Source organism: Meleagris gallopavo, chromosome 2 (genome assembly GCF_000146605.3).
Source record: "Meleagris gallopavo isolate NT-WF06-2002-E0010 breed Aviagen turkey brand Nicholas breeding stock chromosome 2, Turkey_5.1, whole genome shotgun sequence".
NCBI classification, from domain to species: Eukaryota; Metazoa; Chordata; class Aves; order Galliformes; family Phasianidae; genus Meleagris; species Meleagris gallopavo.
The window spans coordinates 15,580,488-15,597,886 of NC_015012.2; the positions used below are offsets into that span (position 1 = coordinate 15,580,488).

The 17,399-nt window shown below is 40.1% G+C and overlaps 1 protein-coding gene across 2 annotated transcripts; it reads left to right on the forward strand.

Moving 5' to 3' along the window:
• Nucleotides 1–7: 7 nt before the first annotated feature.
• LOC100543967 (TFIIA-alpha and beta-like factor) lies at nt 8–17,374 on the forward strand. 2 transcript variants are annotated; one of them, XR_004158786.1, is made up of 6 exons: nt 8–1,341; nt 1,484–4,057; nt 4,395–12,590; nt 14,003–14,126; nt 15,654–15,709; nt 16,894–16,980. XR_004158786.1 is itself a non-coding variant. In XM_010706643.3 (5 exons), exons 1-5 carry the CDS (start codon nt 12,570–12,572, stop codon nt 17,008–17,010), a joined length of 420 nt encoding a protein of 139 aa, XP_010704945.1. In that variant the 5' UTR covers nt 10,694–12,569; the 3' UTR covers nt 17,011–17,374. The 2 variants fall into 2 exon arrangements, 1 of the variants encoding a protein (XP_010704945.1); XM_010706643.3 differs by lacking the exons at nt 8–1,341; nt 1,484–4,057 and adding an exon at nt 13,351–13,452 and having other exon boundaries at nt 10,694–12,590; nt 16,894–17,374.
• The last annotated feature ends 25 nt before the right edge of the window (nt 17,375–17,399 follow it).

The window sequence follows — 17,399 nt, forward strand, 5'->3', positions numbered from 1 at the left end:
AGGAGGAGGGAAAGATTGCTTGCAGTCATGTTGTAATTCCATTTATAGACATTGAAATGCGTTAGTATTCACTGGGTTCTACTAAATTGCTTCTGTGGAGGACTGCTGGTGAAGCGAACGCTATGTCAGCTCTGAGATACCACAGATTTTTAAAGCTGCCTGTGCTTATTTAGATGTATAAATGGACAGTTAGGAGCCTGAGTGTTAGCATAGATTGACAAAAGGTTAAAAAGCCTTGGCCTTGGAAAGGTTAATCCAATTAAGTTTCTGCATATTGAGTAAATCTGCTGTTTGTGAAATCAGGACTTTATATATAGAAATGTAGAACATTCAGTGATTTCAGCACAGTGCTGGGGCTGGCCTTTGCACTGGAGGAGCCATGCAATGTGTTGCCTGGGGAGCCTGGGAGGCACTACACTTGCAATTGCTGTGTTTTAATCTTTTGCTATGTAAATTTCTGCCTGTGGTATTTCCTGCAATGCCCATCTGTCTTTGGACCCTTGCTATGGACTGAATTGTCTGAATTCATGAGCCTTTCTCAGATCAAGGTTGCTTGAATGCTACCTTGGGTGACTGGGTGCTAAATAGCGTGAGTAAAGGCAGCAAAGTTAGATTAATAATAGCCTGTGAAGCGCTATCTGAATGCCAGATGACAGTTTGAATCTCATTTCATAGACAGTTGTTTGTTTGTTTTTGTTTGTTATTCTTCAGATGATTGGAGCAATAGTTTGGAATATTTTTTTGGAGATAAGAACCAGATTGGCAGATGTAAAATAGGATTTAGGTCTCTTAGTTCAAAAAACTTGTAACAAGTTGTCTGATCACCTCAGACCCAGGATTTCTGTCTCTCAAGTTAGCCAGTAAAAGCTCCATTTTTCTCCCCAGATTATCCAGTTACCTTTCAGAAGTGATTTGTTTCCGTCAGGCCAGATGGCCATGTCTCCATGATGCCTGAAAGTACGTGTTTTGCACAGCTAGACAAGCATCTGAATAGTATGTTCTCTTAGCTTCCACTGGGCAACTTTACAAGTTTACCCTGTGCCTGCTTGTTTTTGCCACGTTTTCTCTGTTTCTGGCCAACGTCTAGTTTATTTAGCATTACTGTTTCTTTTGCAAAAGATTTTGTACACACAGCCTCTCTTTCTTCTAACTCCAGTGTTGGTACTAGACTGGGAAACAACAGTTTCATGGAGCAGAGCTGATGAGGACTGGCAAATTTTAGGTGAAAACTGAAGCAATGCTCAGCATCTTCTGAGTGCTGTGCTGGTTGATCACTTCACATCCAACAGCTGATGATCCTACTAGTGCCTACCAGCAGGCAGAGGAACTTGTCTACAAACGGTGAGTACCTCTGTTGTTGCAGTAGGTGTTGAGGGAATTCCTATGTTTTGGGGTTAAGTAAAAGAGCCAAGTGGATGCTGCTCCAGAGGACTTGGGGCAGAGCCTTAACCAGATCCCAAAACTGTAATCTTTATTTTTGCAGGCTACAACCTAGCAGAAAGAAAGAGCCCCAGAACCTACCAGACCCCAACACCAAGATCACATCAAGCGCTCTGCCTGTCACAGCCTGTGTTACCTGGAATAGAAGCCTAGATGTATTTTTAAGTGCTATGTGGTATCTGAATCATAACTACGCCTTGTCTAAAAGAGGATCCTCTAGCATCCTCTAGTTCCAAGAGGAACAGCCCATTTATATCTTCATCTGAGATCATGTGGACATTTACCATCGACATTTATTCATCCAGAAAAAATTCAAGCAGTGGTTATTTCACAGATTGCCATTCTCAGAAGACAAAATGCTTTTCCAGACAACTCCCATTACTACTTGTTTCTTCACAGGCCTCCCTCCCACAGGAAGAATCTGATTTCCAAAAAGCCCTAGATGTATACTCTTTCCATCATAAATGAACTCCAAAAAGATGCTGCTGGACAAACTCTTTCTCCTCAGATTGTTATCAACCATAGCCTCAATAGGCTGAGAGAGAACGTGATCTGCCACCTTAGTGTTGCAGCCACTGCTGTTTTGCCTGGGATTCTATGCCTGTGGCTGTTGAGCAGTTAGCACATCCCAACTCAGCAGGTCCTTGAAACCATGAGGAGTACAGCTCAGGTGGGTTGCAGTGCCAGATACAAGGTGGCAGCCAGCAATTTAGCTTTGGAATGGAGTGCTACATCTGGTCTTCTTCACTGTTGGTGTTGCTGTCACAACTACTGCTGGAACAAGAGCAGATTGAAGAATGGAAAGGCTTTGCACAGCAGCGGATTGCTTTGTCGTGTCTGGGCAGTCTGGAAGAGTGATTATGGAGCAAGAGAGTGCTAGCGTGGGAGAAATGTGCTTGGCCACAGGAAGGGATTACCAGCAGAAATCATGGACAAGACCCACATCACAGTGGGATACAGACCTGCCTGTCACTGTGTATGAGTGACCAGCTGTCATCTCCTCACAGTTATTTAGTCCTTCTCAGCTTCCCTCTCAAAGAGCTAGAATACTTGCTTCTGACTGTGATCCTTCCTTCATTTCTATAATAAAATACCTGAAATTACAGTTTTATCTATCTGCGTAATGTCTTTTTGTCCACATGCTGCATGCCCCTGGCACTGCATTTCTTTGCCTAAGACCTTTATGTAAACTGGGTATCAATGTTCTTTAGTGCCGTGAATGACCCAGCACTATGTTGATGATATGTTGATGATTCCCATGGGTGGATAAAGCTCGGTGTATGTTACTTCTGTCTTCAGTATTTCTTTCATTTGGGTGCAAAATTGATAGCTGGAACTGGCAGAAGAAAGAATGAGACTTTTTGCTTAAACTTTGAGATGCCAGTCAGTATAATGGATAAAAGCCAAATATACAGTGTGAAGCCCATTTTTCACAAAATTCGACCAATCCTTTCTTTGCTTTTCTTGGCCTGAAGCCAAATGGAACTTGGTTGTTTATTCTGATGCTGGAGAAGAAAGGAAAGGCAGAATTGTTTCTCTATGCCCTGAAGAATTTGACAATGCAGATGTGATAGAAAGGGTTCTTTTTATTATGTTATACTGCTTTCCTTCCTAGTGGTCCTGCCCATCTCAGCTTTTTTATTTGGAAGGCTGGCATTTCACCCTGGTGTTCCTGTGTACCAGGTGAAAGAAATGGTTTCCTTTACCATTCCCACATTACAACAGGACAGTTACTTCAGCAGTGTCTTCGTTGGGGAGAAGTAGAAGTGTTCTTTTCCCATAGCAGAAGCAAAACTAGAAAAGGTGTGCAGGCAGCTTGTATCCTGGCAGCTGCACCACATCTTGTTTGAGCTGCAGTCTGAGCTGTGCCCTTATCTTCCTACCATAGACCTCCAGTAATAAATGATTGTATGTAAGATAGCTGTATTTCTTGCAATCAACATCCCAGTGAAATTCCTACAGCAGAAAGCTCTGAAAAACGTGGTTGTTGGGCACAGGGAGGCATCTCTGTCTTGGCTAAGCTGGGTCTTCCAGTTTTCATTTTTCTATGAGACTTAAAGTAAGAATTGTATTTTTGAGTGAAAACTGAGTTTATTCCCTTGTAGTCTGAATTTAGCAGCCATTTTTACTATTCTCTTCTTAATCAGAAGCTGGGAGGATCTAATAAATTGTATGTAAATTAATTTGTAAAACTACAGTGAAAAGTGTGCTGAAGAGAAAAAAGTGAGTAAGGTGCCTCCATATGTCCAAGCAGCAAATTTGATAGGATAATGTACAACATAACAGCTTTGCCTTAATAAAAAATAGAGCTGTGATCTCCTGCCAGCAGATTAACCATGCGTTAGAAACAAAGAAAAAGATAATTAACTGATGCTTTTTTTTCTGTTTGTTTGTCTGTCACTTCCTTTCTCAAGGTGCAGATCAGCCACACAGCCTGTCCTACAAACTGGAGCTAGGATCAGACCAGGAAATACCTTCTGACTGGTATCCATTCGCCACTGTGCAGTTTGTTATTCACGATGCCTGTGCCTCAGGAACAGAAGTGAAGTCACTGGGCTTAGAGAGTGATGTGCAGCCCCAGAAGCACGTGATTCAGAAAGCTTTTTACCATTGCCAGGTATCTTCAGTTCTGCATTTCCATTTTTTTTTCCTTTTCTTTCTTTGCCCTACTCTCTTCATACAGTATCCTAACCTTTCATTTGCTTGAGATAATGGCTTCAAGCAAGGAACCATTAAAAAATAATTCCTTGTCTGATCGAAGATGATGTTGAAAAACAGAACTGTAAATGCAGCCTTGTTTTTCCTCAGTGAGCTATTTTTGGGAGCAGTAGTTTTGAAATCTGTTGGTCTGGAAATGTCTTAATTCTGCATCAAAGCTATTATTTGTGCCATTGCTGCAGAACATGCTTTCAGTTGTTTGCTAATTCTACCTGCCTTTTGTTTTCTAACTACAGGTTGAAATTGAAAAGAAGTGGATTAGGCTTGATGGAGAAGATCCAGATAAGGCTGGCAACTGCTTGATGCAGTGAAAGAGAACAACGGCCATCATTGTAGGGTATTTACACAGGCAATTCTATTGTTAGAAACAGCACGATGACCTACTTTCACATAAAAGAAGTCACTGAATATATTTTTAAGTGCTTTTGGGTTTGATTCTGCAAATCAGCACTCATTCTATTGGCTTGTGTTCAAGTCATGTTCCTGTCATGGAAAAACCGATATGGACAAGGTCTGCTTATAAAGGTTTGCAAGATACGAGCACTTATTTGACTGATCATAATATATATTTTTTCCTCTTGCATATCTATGACTTGGGAACAATCTCATATTCCACATTGAAACCTAACAGCACTACTCAAAGAGTTTGAGTCACTTGGACATATAATATCAGCAATAAAACCTGCCAGGGCTCTTACATGCAGACCAGCATCTGTGTAGGGTCCAGCAGGACCAATTACATCTTTTTTAGTGATGCTTGAAATCCTCCATCCCCTATATTTCTGTTCTCCACAATTTATGTGAGCAGAACAAATTGTAATATTATTCTCTATGAGAGCTTAAACTAATGAGTTAGAACCAGGGTGATTTCATTGGTAAAATGGGAAAAGTTCTCCTGCAGTAATATTCCTCATTTTTCTGTGGCAGTCTTTTTCTTCCCAGCACTTCTGTCTGTGTCAGCATTAGACTTTTTTTTTTCCACTGCTGCAGCAAGTGAGGGGGCGGATAGCATAAATCAGCCCAGTTCCTTTTCATTTGATGAAGCTCTGATAATTTACACCAGCAGAGTGTAAATTGAAAAAAATGGTGACTTGCTACCAATTGCTCCTTTAGGATGCAGGGTCCAGATATTGCTTTGGAAACTGCAGGAGCTTCTGCACTGCTGCTTGAAGGAGCCTCAAGACAGAGAGCATGTCTTCCCATGCATGGGAAGTGAGATTTCATCGTGCCACTGGCTGACGGCCTTTCTGGAGGGAAACGGTGCAGGAATAGACTGTTACAAAGGAAGTGAAGCTGTGTTACTTCACCAAATAGCTACTAACACTTTATTAATGTATTAATGTCCTATCATTGTAATTTAGGAAGAGTTTCTTCACTTCCTTACAGCCGTTATTCCCTTAATCATTTTATGCAGGCTGTAATTCCCACTCCAAGAAATACAGTAAGTTGAAAAAATATTCTTAGTATGTTTTTATTTTTTCCTAAAGCAATCCTTACTTGAAATGGACATGTTTGGAGAACAAAAATACAGTAATGCACAGAGTTTCACTTTATATTTTTCTACAGCTTGTAACTGCTTATATGAGCACTGTAAAAATACAGATAAATGTTATTCTGCCAAAGTAGAAAAACGTGGGATATGCACTGAGGAACTTACCAGTTGGAGGAAACAGAAGGCTGTAATATGAACGTAGTTCACCACAATAAACTTTTCTCCCTGTTTGGAAGCTGAGAATGAGATGGGTAATAGATTCTGTAGTAAGTCCTGGGAGCAGGCTTTTATGGGTATTACACTGCCAAAGCCCCAGAAAGACTATTATGCTATTTTGTCATCTTTATATTATCCCTTTTTATTGGCAGATGTGATATCATAAATCTAAGCAAGCATTTGAGTACAGTAGGGATCCAAAATATGTCTCAGATACTGCATCCTCCATTCCTCTTTTGCCTTTAGTAGCCATTAGCATCTTCAAATCATGTTTGGTTTATTGTATTCAAATTTAATTTTGGTTTATTTACTTCCGAACTGAACTGAGTGATACAAGTGCATGCTGGGGCAACACTTTTATAATTAGCACCATGGCAGAGGTCTGTGATTCATTTAAGTCCATGGCTATGGTAGAGCTGCAAAGCTGCATTATAAATTTGCCTTTCCTGGTAATCAGTCCTTATTCTATCTGGTATGGTGCAAGTGATCATTCCGCCTTACTGAGCTCATTAACAGAGATAGGTCAAGCTGCAGCTTTCTCCACATGGCACAATTGTGAATTTCCATCTAAGGCTTGCCAGACTCTCTGTTCGCTTTAACAGGAATGGGATCAGGGTCACAGGGAATCCACTCCACAAAGATGGAATGAAAGAAAGAAAGTTACTGTTTCATTCATGGTTTTCACAACAAGTCTAAGGCTGAAAAACTACCCTCTTCAGTCTCAAACAGGTGATTTTGTGCCTTACTGTCAGAATATTGAAAAATGTAAGGCAGTTCAATGACAGAAAGTTTGGGTTGACCTAATTCTCCCCATCAAATTCTAACTTCCCTTTCTATTGCAACAATCTAAAGCAGAAACACTGGCTTCCCTTTTCTAATATTTCTTCTGCGTGCTCTGATACCACTGAATATAACCAGTTGAACAAATATTCTCAGTGTTTAACACTTAATTGCTAACATTTTCTATGAATGCTATAGTAGCTGATGGTAAGTAAACATACTGATCTTTATTGTTTAGAAATCTGGGCAGTAAATTGTCTAACTGCATTCTGGGGGGGGAACTGGGTAAGGAACAGTTGCTATAACATGTCGAGGTACTCAGTGTCCAGCTGACAGAGGGACTGGAGCTTTAAATAGCCCATGAGGTATGCTGGCATGGTACAAGGAAGCAGGGGTTGTGTGTATGTGAGCTGTGCTTGCCTGCAGCTAGCACCTGCACTCACTGAAATTCTTCCAACTGTTCTGCTCACTTCAGATGCGTACACTTCACTAAAATTTACTGCAGGGCAGTGTTTAGATGTTACCTGTGTTTCCTTCCCAAAGGAGAAGCAGAGCTTGGGATGTTTTATATTTTAAATGGAAATCAATGAGAACAGCTATTTTTAAAGCGTTTTCTTTATTTACAAATCTATTGTATTTGCTCAAACTGACAAATGTCTTTGCATTAACGTTTCTTACACTAGTTGTGTTGCCATAGATAATACTTGATATAACTTTGGATTCAAAAACACCCATTGAAGTCAATGGAAGTCTTTTAACTGACAAAATGGGATCTGCATCAAAGTCTGTAAGAATAAAGGAGCGGCAAAAAGAAAGAAAAAAGAAATGAATAGTTGTAATGGGCAGGAAAAGAAAACACTGTAGAATATTTTTGATGCTGGTCAATAAGCAACCTGAAATGCATGCTTATTCCAACCAGAAGAGAGAACAAAAGAGATGAAAGGAGGTGTAACTGGGTGTCAAAGCTGAAGCCTTGCAGTGACAGGGAATGATGCTCTGACTGCTCCTGGGCAGGGAGCAGCTCTTAAAAATGAGGGTGGTGGTGCACTCCATTGAATGTGATGCCAAGCCATGGTCATCCTTATGCGCCATATAAATTGTCCAAAACTCTACATTTGAAAATATACTTTCACACGTTGCTTCTAGTAGCATTTGTTTTATTTGACAGACTTCTTAGCTGCAGTACTGGCGTCCACATCTTTATTTCACATTTATTTGTCTTTTTGTTGACTAAACACGGTAACTAACTGCTGCAGTTAGTAATTCTTAGCTGTAATTTTGATAACTCTGAAGCAGTGCTGTTATTCTTAATGGAAAATATAATTTTATTTTTGTCAGTTTAACTGTAAACAGATCATGCTGATGATCCTGTAATAACGTTTTGTAGATTGCATATTGATTAAAAAAATAAAGTTGTATTTCAAACTTGCCGTTTCTTGTTCTTGCCGTTCCCCTCACTAAAAATTTATCAAGCTTGCTTTAGATTTACTGTAATTAACTGGTTGATCTTGTAGTGGTGAGTACTGCAGTTCATTAGAAAAAGGAATTGCACTGTGTGTATGAGTGGGGGATGTCACTCCCAGTCTCAAATGATGCTGGTCACAAAAAGCTGAACTACATATTCCATTAATGATCATATACTGCAGGCTTTTTGCCTCATTCACATAACAATAGTAAGCCAATGAATGTTTTTTTTCCTATCCAGTGCTTCTCCAAACTCCCTGGGATGTTTGAATATAACCTAGTGACAATCATTGAAGACCTTCAGAAATTTCAGTCTGTTCTTGAAATGAGCTGCAATTCATAGTGAAGTGGTGAAGTCGCAGTGGGGAAATACATGAGTAAGGCAGAGATCTGTGGGGCAGCACTTCAAGGAATTGCCTTAAAGTATAAAATAACCATGCCACTTATCCTGTGCTGCTGTCTCTCTGTCAGGTGAAAACATGTAAACATTTATTTTTAGGACAATCTCCTAGCATGTGCTATGTTCAGCTGTTTTATAGCTCTTTCATTAGTAAAATTAGTAAAAAAGTGACCTGTAATTTTTAGAAAAATCACTTCTTAGACACAGAACAGTGGAGTTGCGAAGCCTTGGAGCAGGGCTAGAGCATTTTTGGGGATACAAGATGGGAGGTTGAGTATTCAGGAAAGGCAAAGCTTATTTCATCCTTAATTAGGATTACTTATGCTGAGTTTCTGGGTGTTTTAGAGAGCAGAGCTGTATTCTGCTATTTGGTGTATTCAGTCTACCAGGAATGCCATTTTTATACAGCTTTTTTACAGGTCAGAGCTCTTCTATGCTCCCCAATATCCAGAAAATGTATCATTAAATTGAATTCAGAGAAAGCCTTTCCTACAGTTCCTCTGATGAAGTGGTTTGAATCAGGTAAAAAAACGGGAGAGTCATCTGAGGAAACAGGAGTCACACATCATAACTGGGAGAGGAACAAATCACAGGTCCCAGCTTTATCTGTCTCAGATCTCCAAAAGAATGAAGGAGCTCATAATAAAACCACACTATTAATAAAATTGGTTATGATAGCAGAGCACCATATCTCTAAACAGCTGAAAACAAAGGCAGCATGTTAGATAATATCTTTAAAATGAAATTATAGTTCTGCCCATGTCAAGGCTGCTGCATAAGGACTGCCCAGATTCTGCAACCACTTTCTTCTAAGAATGATTACTTTTACTTGGCAAGAGGAACGAGAGGGTAGTTGTAAAATAATACCTTGAGAAGGAGTCGGGTAGAGCTGCAGTTGTTCCTCCACAGCAGCAATACTGGTTTTTAACAGCAGAGGGCATTCTCTACCAAGCATCTGAGTTCGCTGAGGCCAGTGTTTCAAGCGGTAATGCATTGGAAAACAGTATTTTTTAAAATGAATAATAAAGATTCATCACCCGAAATTAAATCTTCCCTAGACGTCACGTATCAAGAGGAGTATAAATAATTACAAATTAAAACCTGTCCAGTAAATGAATGTTTGAGGTGCCCTTAAGCATCACTATCCCAAATACTGACAAAACCCTGAAAAATCAGGAGGATCTGAACAGCATACTAATCTTTTTGATAGCCTGGCTTCTAAAACACTTGAGAGCTGTTAAAGAAACTGCAGTGGGGAGGGCTGGACTGGAAGCTGAATTAAGACTGATGAAACATAGATGCTGTTCCCAACCGCTTTGTGTGAGGCTGGGCAAAATATCTGGTGCATTTTTTCACTTAAGAGTGGGGTTAAATGTTAAGAAAATGCATAAGCATGAAAATCATGACAGGCTTGCATTTTATGTTGCAGGACACTGATACTGTGTTAAGATCAGCAATACCAAAAGTAGCTAATTAGTATTAAGTACTGCTATTACTGGATATTTTTATAGATGTTCTTATTCAAGGAAGATTTAATTTAAGGATGTAATTAACCAGGCTTTTTTTTATGCTTGTCCAGTGGACACACTGATCACAGCACTTGATGAGAAGATATCTTCTCTAGTAATTTCTAACAGAAATTTTATCAGGTAGTTGCCAGACCTCAGGTGATAACCAAGTGCCTTGATTAGCAGGCAATGCCTATTGCAACCTCACTGTGTGCCTTGGAAAGTTGTATCCTCACCCTCTATTTTTACTTTCTTCTAAGCAATACCTGTGTACTATGGGTAGGTGTAGAGTGCTGTTCCTGCACGAAGGGAATTCACACATTGACTTTGGTGGTGGGGCTTTGGTATTTACCAGCAATATAAAGGACAGTATTTACAACACACGGGATATGGCTACAGTGCCTTGTGCTGCTGAAATTTGTTAGACACATAAAAATACAGAAACACACCGTTAACTAGAAGTGCAGGCGTAGCTCATTTGCCATGGTCTGCAAATGTCCTTGTGGGCGTATCCAAAGTAACCTGGCCTCTATTTGAGACAGCTGAGAAGTCCTCCAGAACCAAGCTCCCCAGTCTGCACCTCTTTTTGAAGTCATATATGCAAACTGTTTTAAGTACAAGGAACTCTGTAACATAAATGAAAGATCGTAGAAAGCGAGAAACTCATTTATAAATGTTTTTCTTTCTGCATGTTTTCCACCTTTACAAAACTGCCTTGTGGTAATGCTGGCAGATAGATAGCTATGTATCAGGTTTATCTGTCTCATGAATAAGTTGCAGCCAGCTGCAGGATCACCATCTGCAATCTTCAGGGCCCAGTGAGATCCTAAAGGCTTCTTGCTATTTCTGCTAACACGACAGGGCTAATCAGACAGGAGAATAATGGCTCTCTTGGTATGCGCTATCCCAGACAGTTTCAAGTGAACACCATGCTTTAAAAACACATTCTATTATTCAAATTATTCTATAAGCAAAGGCAATGGCTTGCCTTTTTCTTGTGTTGATGCAGGGTGTACAGAACAGCTGAATATGCAATTGTCATTTGATTCAAGATCTAGACAGTATCATTAAACATTTCTGTTACAAAGCAAAATTACTTCAACAGCGAATAGCACTTGTTCTTTGTCTCACTTGTAAAAATGCAACTTAGAATATGATTATGGATGTTGCTTCTTTTTTTATGTTGTGGGTGTTAGTCTAGCTTTATAATTAAGGATCTGACAGGATTTTCGTTAAAATATTTTCATTCTTCAGATTGTGTAAGCCAGCCTTAAAATCAATGCTTAAGGGTAAGTCTTCTCTTTACAAATCAGGCAGCACTACATACCTACCTAAATATAGAAAAAGGAAAAGAAAAAGATGTTTCTAGGTTCTCAGGAAGAGCAGAATAACACCAACATAGGTGTGGAAGGAAGACCGGAATATACATTCTGCTACATACATGATTATAATGAACATTTTTCCAGATGTAACTGTTAAATTGGTAAATCTCTATATTAACATACGAACAGATTGCAGCAAATGTAAGCAATAATTTGTGTAGTTGTACCAGACTGCTGCTACTTAACAAGAGCTTCAGCTTTCTCCCTGTTTATAAGGTAAGAATGACTTCAGAGTTTATTACAGCAAGATAGTATGCTTTTCTAGCCAGCTTTCCTAGGTATACTTTTGCACTACAGAGGCAACCATACTTCTCCAAACTAAGCCTCCTTTCCATCATGAACAAAAGCTGGATTTTCTGACTGCCTTCAGGTTCTGCTAGAGCTCTGGTCCAAACTGGGCACCTCAGCTGCCTTGTACAGTCCAGGTATTGGTCAATTTTTGGCCTCTAAATCTGAAAGAAGAAACTTGGGTTTGTAACCAGTGCTCAGCTGAAACCCAATGTGTGGCAATTTATGTGCTGTTTCAGAGATAGAAGCTCAATGGGAGCAGAGGAAAGCATGGGTTTTTTAAAACACTTTCTTCTCCAATTGATGCTATCACTAATAACAATTTGTAGCTTTGCTAGTGCACTTTTCATCAGTAGGCAATGGGAGCAATCTTACAATAGCACTGCTTTTTTGCAGGTGAGGAAATGGAGACAAAGAGCAGCAAGATGACCTGCTCTAGGCCACCGAAAAGCCTCAGACAAAAGCTTTAGTTTCTTGGCTGCTTTTGCATTGGTGCTTTAGCTATTGGTCCACACTGATACGATTACTGTGAGACTATCGACAGGAGCCAAAAGCACGGCAAAACCCATAAAGCCCTCCCCAAAGACCAGAGAAAATAACAACTACAGAGTAGCACAGCTTCACAAAACAGTAATTGCTCCAGCCAGCAGTTACTGGAGATGCTACTTAATTCCTCCTTTGCGAGGAGCTAATGGCAGTGGCTGGTCACAGTCAGTTCTAGCTTTCCACCTCCCTCGTAGAAAGCAGGTCCCTACGTGCTGCTTAGCTCCCCCCATCCCGCCATGTCTACCAGGTTCGGCTGGGGCCGGCGGCAACCAGGCCGCGTCACCATGGCAACGGCGCCTTAAAGGCGGAAGGGGCCGTTATGGGAGGCTGCCGCCATGGCTCACGGCAACCCCGTGGTGAGGGGCTGCAGCCGCTCCTTTGAGCGGGGGGATGGGGAGAAGCGGCTGCCCCTAGCCTGGTGGGGCGGGTGTTCATCAGGGAGCTAGGCTGGGGCTGCCTAGGGTGCTCTCCTCCTGGTCACTGCTTTATTTTTGCTGATTTGAAGGCAATGATTGCGTTTTTCAGTTGCTTTATAGAGTTGTTGCCTAGTATATCGCATAGTAAATAGCTGTCCTTGCTCTAAAGCTGTACTTAGTGCAAGTCCTGCCTTAACCTCATCTTTCCCCTTGTATCAGTATGCTGTTGAGGTGTAGTGATTGCTGTGATTAGTAAGCCTTACACTGCCCAGAGCTTGTTAACTTCCATTTTGATCTGAATGGCTACATTTTGAAGCTTGTTATAGTGGGTCTGCTCTCCAAGACAACAGGGATGAAGTAATAAAATGTTGCATTACAGCCCTATTGTCGTATAAGTTGAATGATATATACTGATAGCTAAAGAGTTAAAATTACTGTAACTTAGCAACTGTACAGCATCGTGCTGTTGTCTCAAACAATGAGAACAATCTTGGGTCATATAGGCTTAAAGGAACAAGTGGGCTTGTGTTTTTGGTAGGCTTCCAGACACCTGGCAGAATACTTGTATTGAAGTGCTTGATTCATGTTGTGCAGTTTGTAACAGTCGTTTATGTGGCTGGATTAGACTTTATGCTATCACTTCAAATATTACCGGTCATCTTAACTTGATTTTTTTTTTTTTTCTTTTCTTTTGGCATAGCCTAAACTCTACAAGTCCGTTATTGACGATGTGATTGAAAGTATTCAGGATCTTTTTGCAGAAGAGGGAGTAGATAAACAGGTTTTGAGAAACCTGAAGGAGGTTTGTTGGTTTTCCATGTATTAATAAATACTGTGTAGTTATCTGTTTCTCTGTCTCCTAGAGTGTGTCAATTTTTGCTCTAGCTTAGATTTATAAATATTTTGTAAATGCTGTACTGGGCTTCTGGAAGTCAGAATCTAGTAGTGATTGTAGCCATGGTTATTGTATAGAACTGGTTTACAGCACTGCTAGTTGGCTGAAGGAAGGGATTGCTCCACTGTGCAGCCTCACCTTGAGCACTGTATCAGGGGAGGGTTGGGGGATTAGGGAAAGGCTCTGCCCTAGAGGGTGGTGGGCACAGAGCAGGTGGTCCAGGGCAGTGAGCATGGCCCTGAGCTGCCAGAGTTTAGGAAGCATTTGGACAGTGCTATGAGACATAGGGTTTGGGTTGTGGATGATGTGGAGCCTGAAATTGGACTGTTTTTGTGTAGCTTTTATCTTAGCATGTTCTATGACTCTCTACTTTTGGAAAATCTAGAAATACCTGATTCACGTATAAGATAAGTGGTTTTAAAACTGATATCAGTTGACTTTAATATTCTCTTTGCAGCTCTGGGAAACCAAGGTTATGCAGTCTAAAGCAACAGAAGGCCTCTTCAAACACAGCCACCGTTCTTCACACTTAACTCTACAGGTTCCACACAATTTTCATCATGTTTTGCAGGCTCCAACAGGTCAGACTCTGCAGATGCAGTCTAAGTATAGCTCAGTGTTTTAAGTATCTTTTCGAAGACCTGAAGATGTTGGAATGGTCTTTGCCATGCTTTTGTATATATCTAGTGTAACACAGGACAATATGTCTCACTCTGAAAGCAGAGCTTAACCAGTAAGGGAGAAAAATAAACTTTGAGTAAAGCTGTACAGGTATGTCTAGATGCACTTTTATCTGCCATTTATTTCTAACAGGGAAAAGTGAAGAGAATTTTTGTCCTCTTGCCTCCAGTCTGGAAATGTAAAGCTTCAGTTGCAAATTCACCAGATGGGTTAAGATTTTGCATCCTTTATAATGTATGGCACAGTGTGTGCTGGGGGTTATGTGACATGCTTGTGTCCTGGAGCTCTTTTGTCATGCTGGAGTTGAGTCTAGTTCTGAACATCTTAAAATTCCAGCCCTTACTCAAACAGAGTGCAAGTTTTTGGTTTGTCATTTCAATTAGTTGTACTAAAAACAGCATTCACAATGCACAGAAGAATGTGACTTTTACATAGGCTCAGTGAGCAGCACTTAATTCTTCTTGATTAAGGCTTCAGTGGTCCACCTGACCAGTATGATAATCTCATGGTAGAATGAAATACTCAGCTGAGGCCTGTGAGAGAGGACAAAGACCTTTCCTGACAAAGAACAAAAATCATATGTGATTGTTCAATGAAAATGTATCATAGTGCTTGTGTCCATGGAGAACCTTTCAAGGCTAGGTACCTTTCATCTATTTATTTTTTACAGTCTTATTTGAAAGGACTGTTTTTGGAGGTAGATACTTTATTTATCCCACATTATTAAAGGGGAAATAGATTTGGGCTTGTTTTTGTTATTGGAAGCTTTATATTTAATTAACTTCATTAATCCTATGTTTTGGAAAGACACAGTCAAATCTGTTGAATTCAGGGAACTTTTTATTTTTTTGTCTATTTTTAGTAGGATTTGAATTGTCCTATGTTTTCAAACTAGTTAGGGATGTATAGATTCTTCTGTGCCTGAAGTTTGCAAAAGTTTTCCCTTTGTTTTGTCTTTTAAGTCAGTATTAATGCTTTTGTGTACCCGTCTTACTGTTAGCACCATCGGATATTTGCTGGAGCAGAAAACAACTTATACATCTTCTTCATATTGCCAAGGCAGTGCATTTTATGTGTGTTGATTGTATTAATGGCATACTTGGCCTTTACACTGCAACTTCTTAAATTCATTGAATAGAAATATCTTTACCAACAAAATCTCCAAGATGAACTTTTAATAGAATGCAAGTTTCACATATCAAGGTATAGCCTGATGCTCTGAGTATAGCGTAAGCTTGAAGCGATGTAAAAGGAAGAACATCCAGCAGCTTCATCTAGATGTGCTTATTTGTTGATCTAACATGTATGAACTGAAGTTAGATTGCTTTAGTTTTAGGACTTCATGCTGTAAATAACTGAATGTTCAACTGTTTCTGAGACATTCTGTCTAAATAAGCTTTTTTTCTTTTTCTTTTCCCTTTTAATAGCTTCTTTAGTTATCCCAGCTGGAGGAGGCTTTCAGCATTTCATGGCAGCAGACCTGGTATGTAGCTGTAGTGACTTTTCTGTTTTGATTATTCTGAATTCAAAATACTTATATTTGTCAGTTGTTAACAGGCTGGTGGGGAGGCAAATATGAAGCATTTCCCCTCCATAGATGCCTTAGGGCAATATTTAGGAGCTGAAAAAGTTAGCATTTCTAATAACTATTTTATCTGTACAACATGGAATGATAGGCAAGGGAATGGGAATCTTATTGGCAGAGATTCCACAGCTGAAGAAACTAAATGTGTCATGTCTAGCTCTCTTTTATTTTTGAAGAAAACCATACAAAAGCTAAGAGTTCATGGAGGGAGGGCTCAGTTGCTGTCTAAGCAGTGGAAAAAGGATGGAGATGTACCACTTGGTTCTGCAAGCAGTGGACCCAGAAGTGTGCTGGAAAATGTGCTGCACAGATTTAGCCCACAGATTGGTAGTACTGAAAATGTACATGCGTGCAACAATTTTCTTATTACTGAGTTTTAAAAGTGATGTGTGCTTGGGAGATGCTGCCACTGGTCAAGTTGGAAGCAGCATTATCTGTGAGGCATAGAGATTGGACAAAAGTGAGTGTTTTTGAAGTGATAGGCTCTGATTTCTTGGCACAGCAGAACTTGTTTGGGTAGGGGAGGATGCCCTATCATCATTCAGAGCATGATGAATGTATTGAGTGCCTCCTGGGCCTCCAGCTAATGAGCTTGCCAAGCTGAAATACAATATTGGGAAGGTGTTTGTGTAACGTGTAAGTTCCCTGATTTAAAATGTGCGTTTCCCAGGAACAGCTAGTTTGAAAGGGACCTTTATATCCAACTCTTTTCTTTCCAGGAGAAAAGAGAATGATGTCAAGTGTCCTCATAGGCTTAGGTGAGGAGTCTGTACAGTGTGCGTAAGCTTGGGTACAAGAGGCTGTGAATGGGAAGGTATCGTTCTGGAAGATGTGTTCATTGAGGGTCTGCAGGTGGTTTGTTAATTTTAAGTATATGATAAATGGAAGAACTTGGGGCAAGCCATTATCTCTGCAGTCAATACTGTCTGCCTATATATCAAACATCTGAAGCAACTCTTCAGTAAAGGTGATTACAAAAAGGCTGTCATTTGTTTTTCCTTTGGGGATGTTAATTGTGACATCTAGGGCCCTAAGAGAATAAGGTATGTGCTGTTACTTAATAAACTTCTTGCATTTCTCAGGGTGCTCCACAAAAAGGTGCAACTCTTACTCTCCCTTCCAGTGTTGCTTATCCCATACATGTACCAGCTGGACTGACTCTGCAGACAGCATCTGGTAAGATTAAAGAGGAGATGTAACACATTAGAGTGCATTGACTGTATATGGATATAGATGGTCCTGAGTGCAGTAGATAAAATAAATGTGAGGCTAAAGTATAGATGGGTAGAGCCAGTTATCTTCTTCCTTTGTAGCTTGTAATTGCTGCATGGAGGAAGTAATTAAGTTGATTAGTTGGTGTGTCAGTTGTGTATACTTGTAGCATCAGTTAAGATGAGCTGCCAGGTGATGCCGTTTTTTTTGTTTGCTTGTTTTACAGCTGTGGGCAAATGTATGCCTTTGTCAGTCTGGCTCTGTGTTCTGCATGAGGGGCATTCTTTCTGTTTTAAACAGTAATGGTGTTTTGGTGTTTCAGAATTGAATTGATTTCTTATTCAAATGAAATCTTAGCACCCATCACCCTTTTTTT

What these genes read in the sequence shown, in the direction of transcription:
- LOC100543967 (XM_010706643.3), top strand. Translation starts at nt 12,570, where the DNA reads ATGGCTCACGGCAACCCCGTG. An exon ending in TTTTGAGAAACCTGAAGGAG is followed by an intron (nt 13,453 to 14,002) that starts GTTTGTTGGTTT and finishes TTCTCTTTGCAG; the next exon opens with CTCTGGGAAACCAAGGTTAT. An exon ending in ATTTCATGGCAGCAGACCTG is followed by an intron (nt 15,710 to 16,893) that starts GTATGTAGCTGT and finishes TGCATTTCTCAG; the next exon opens with GGTGCTCCACAAAAAGGTGC.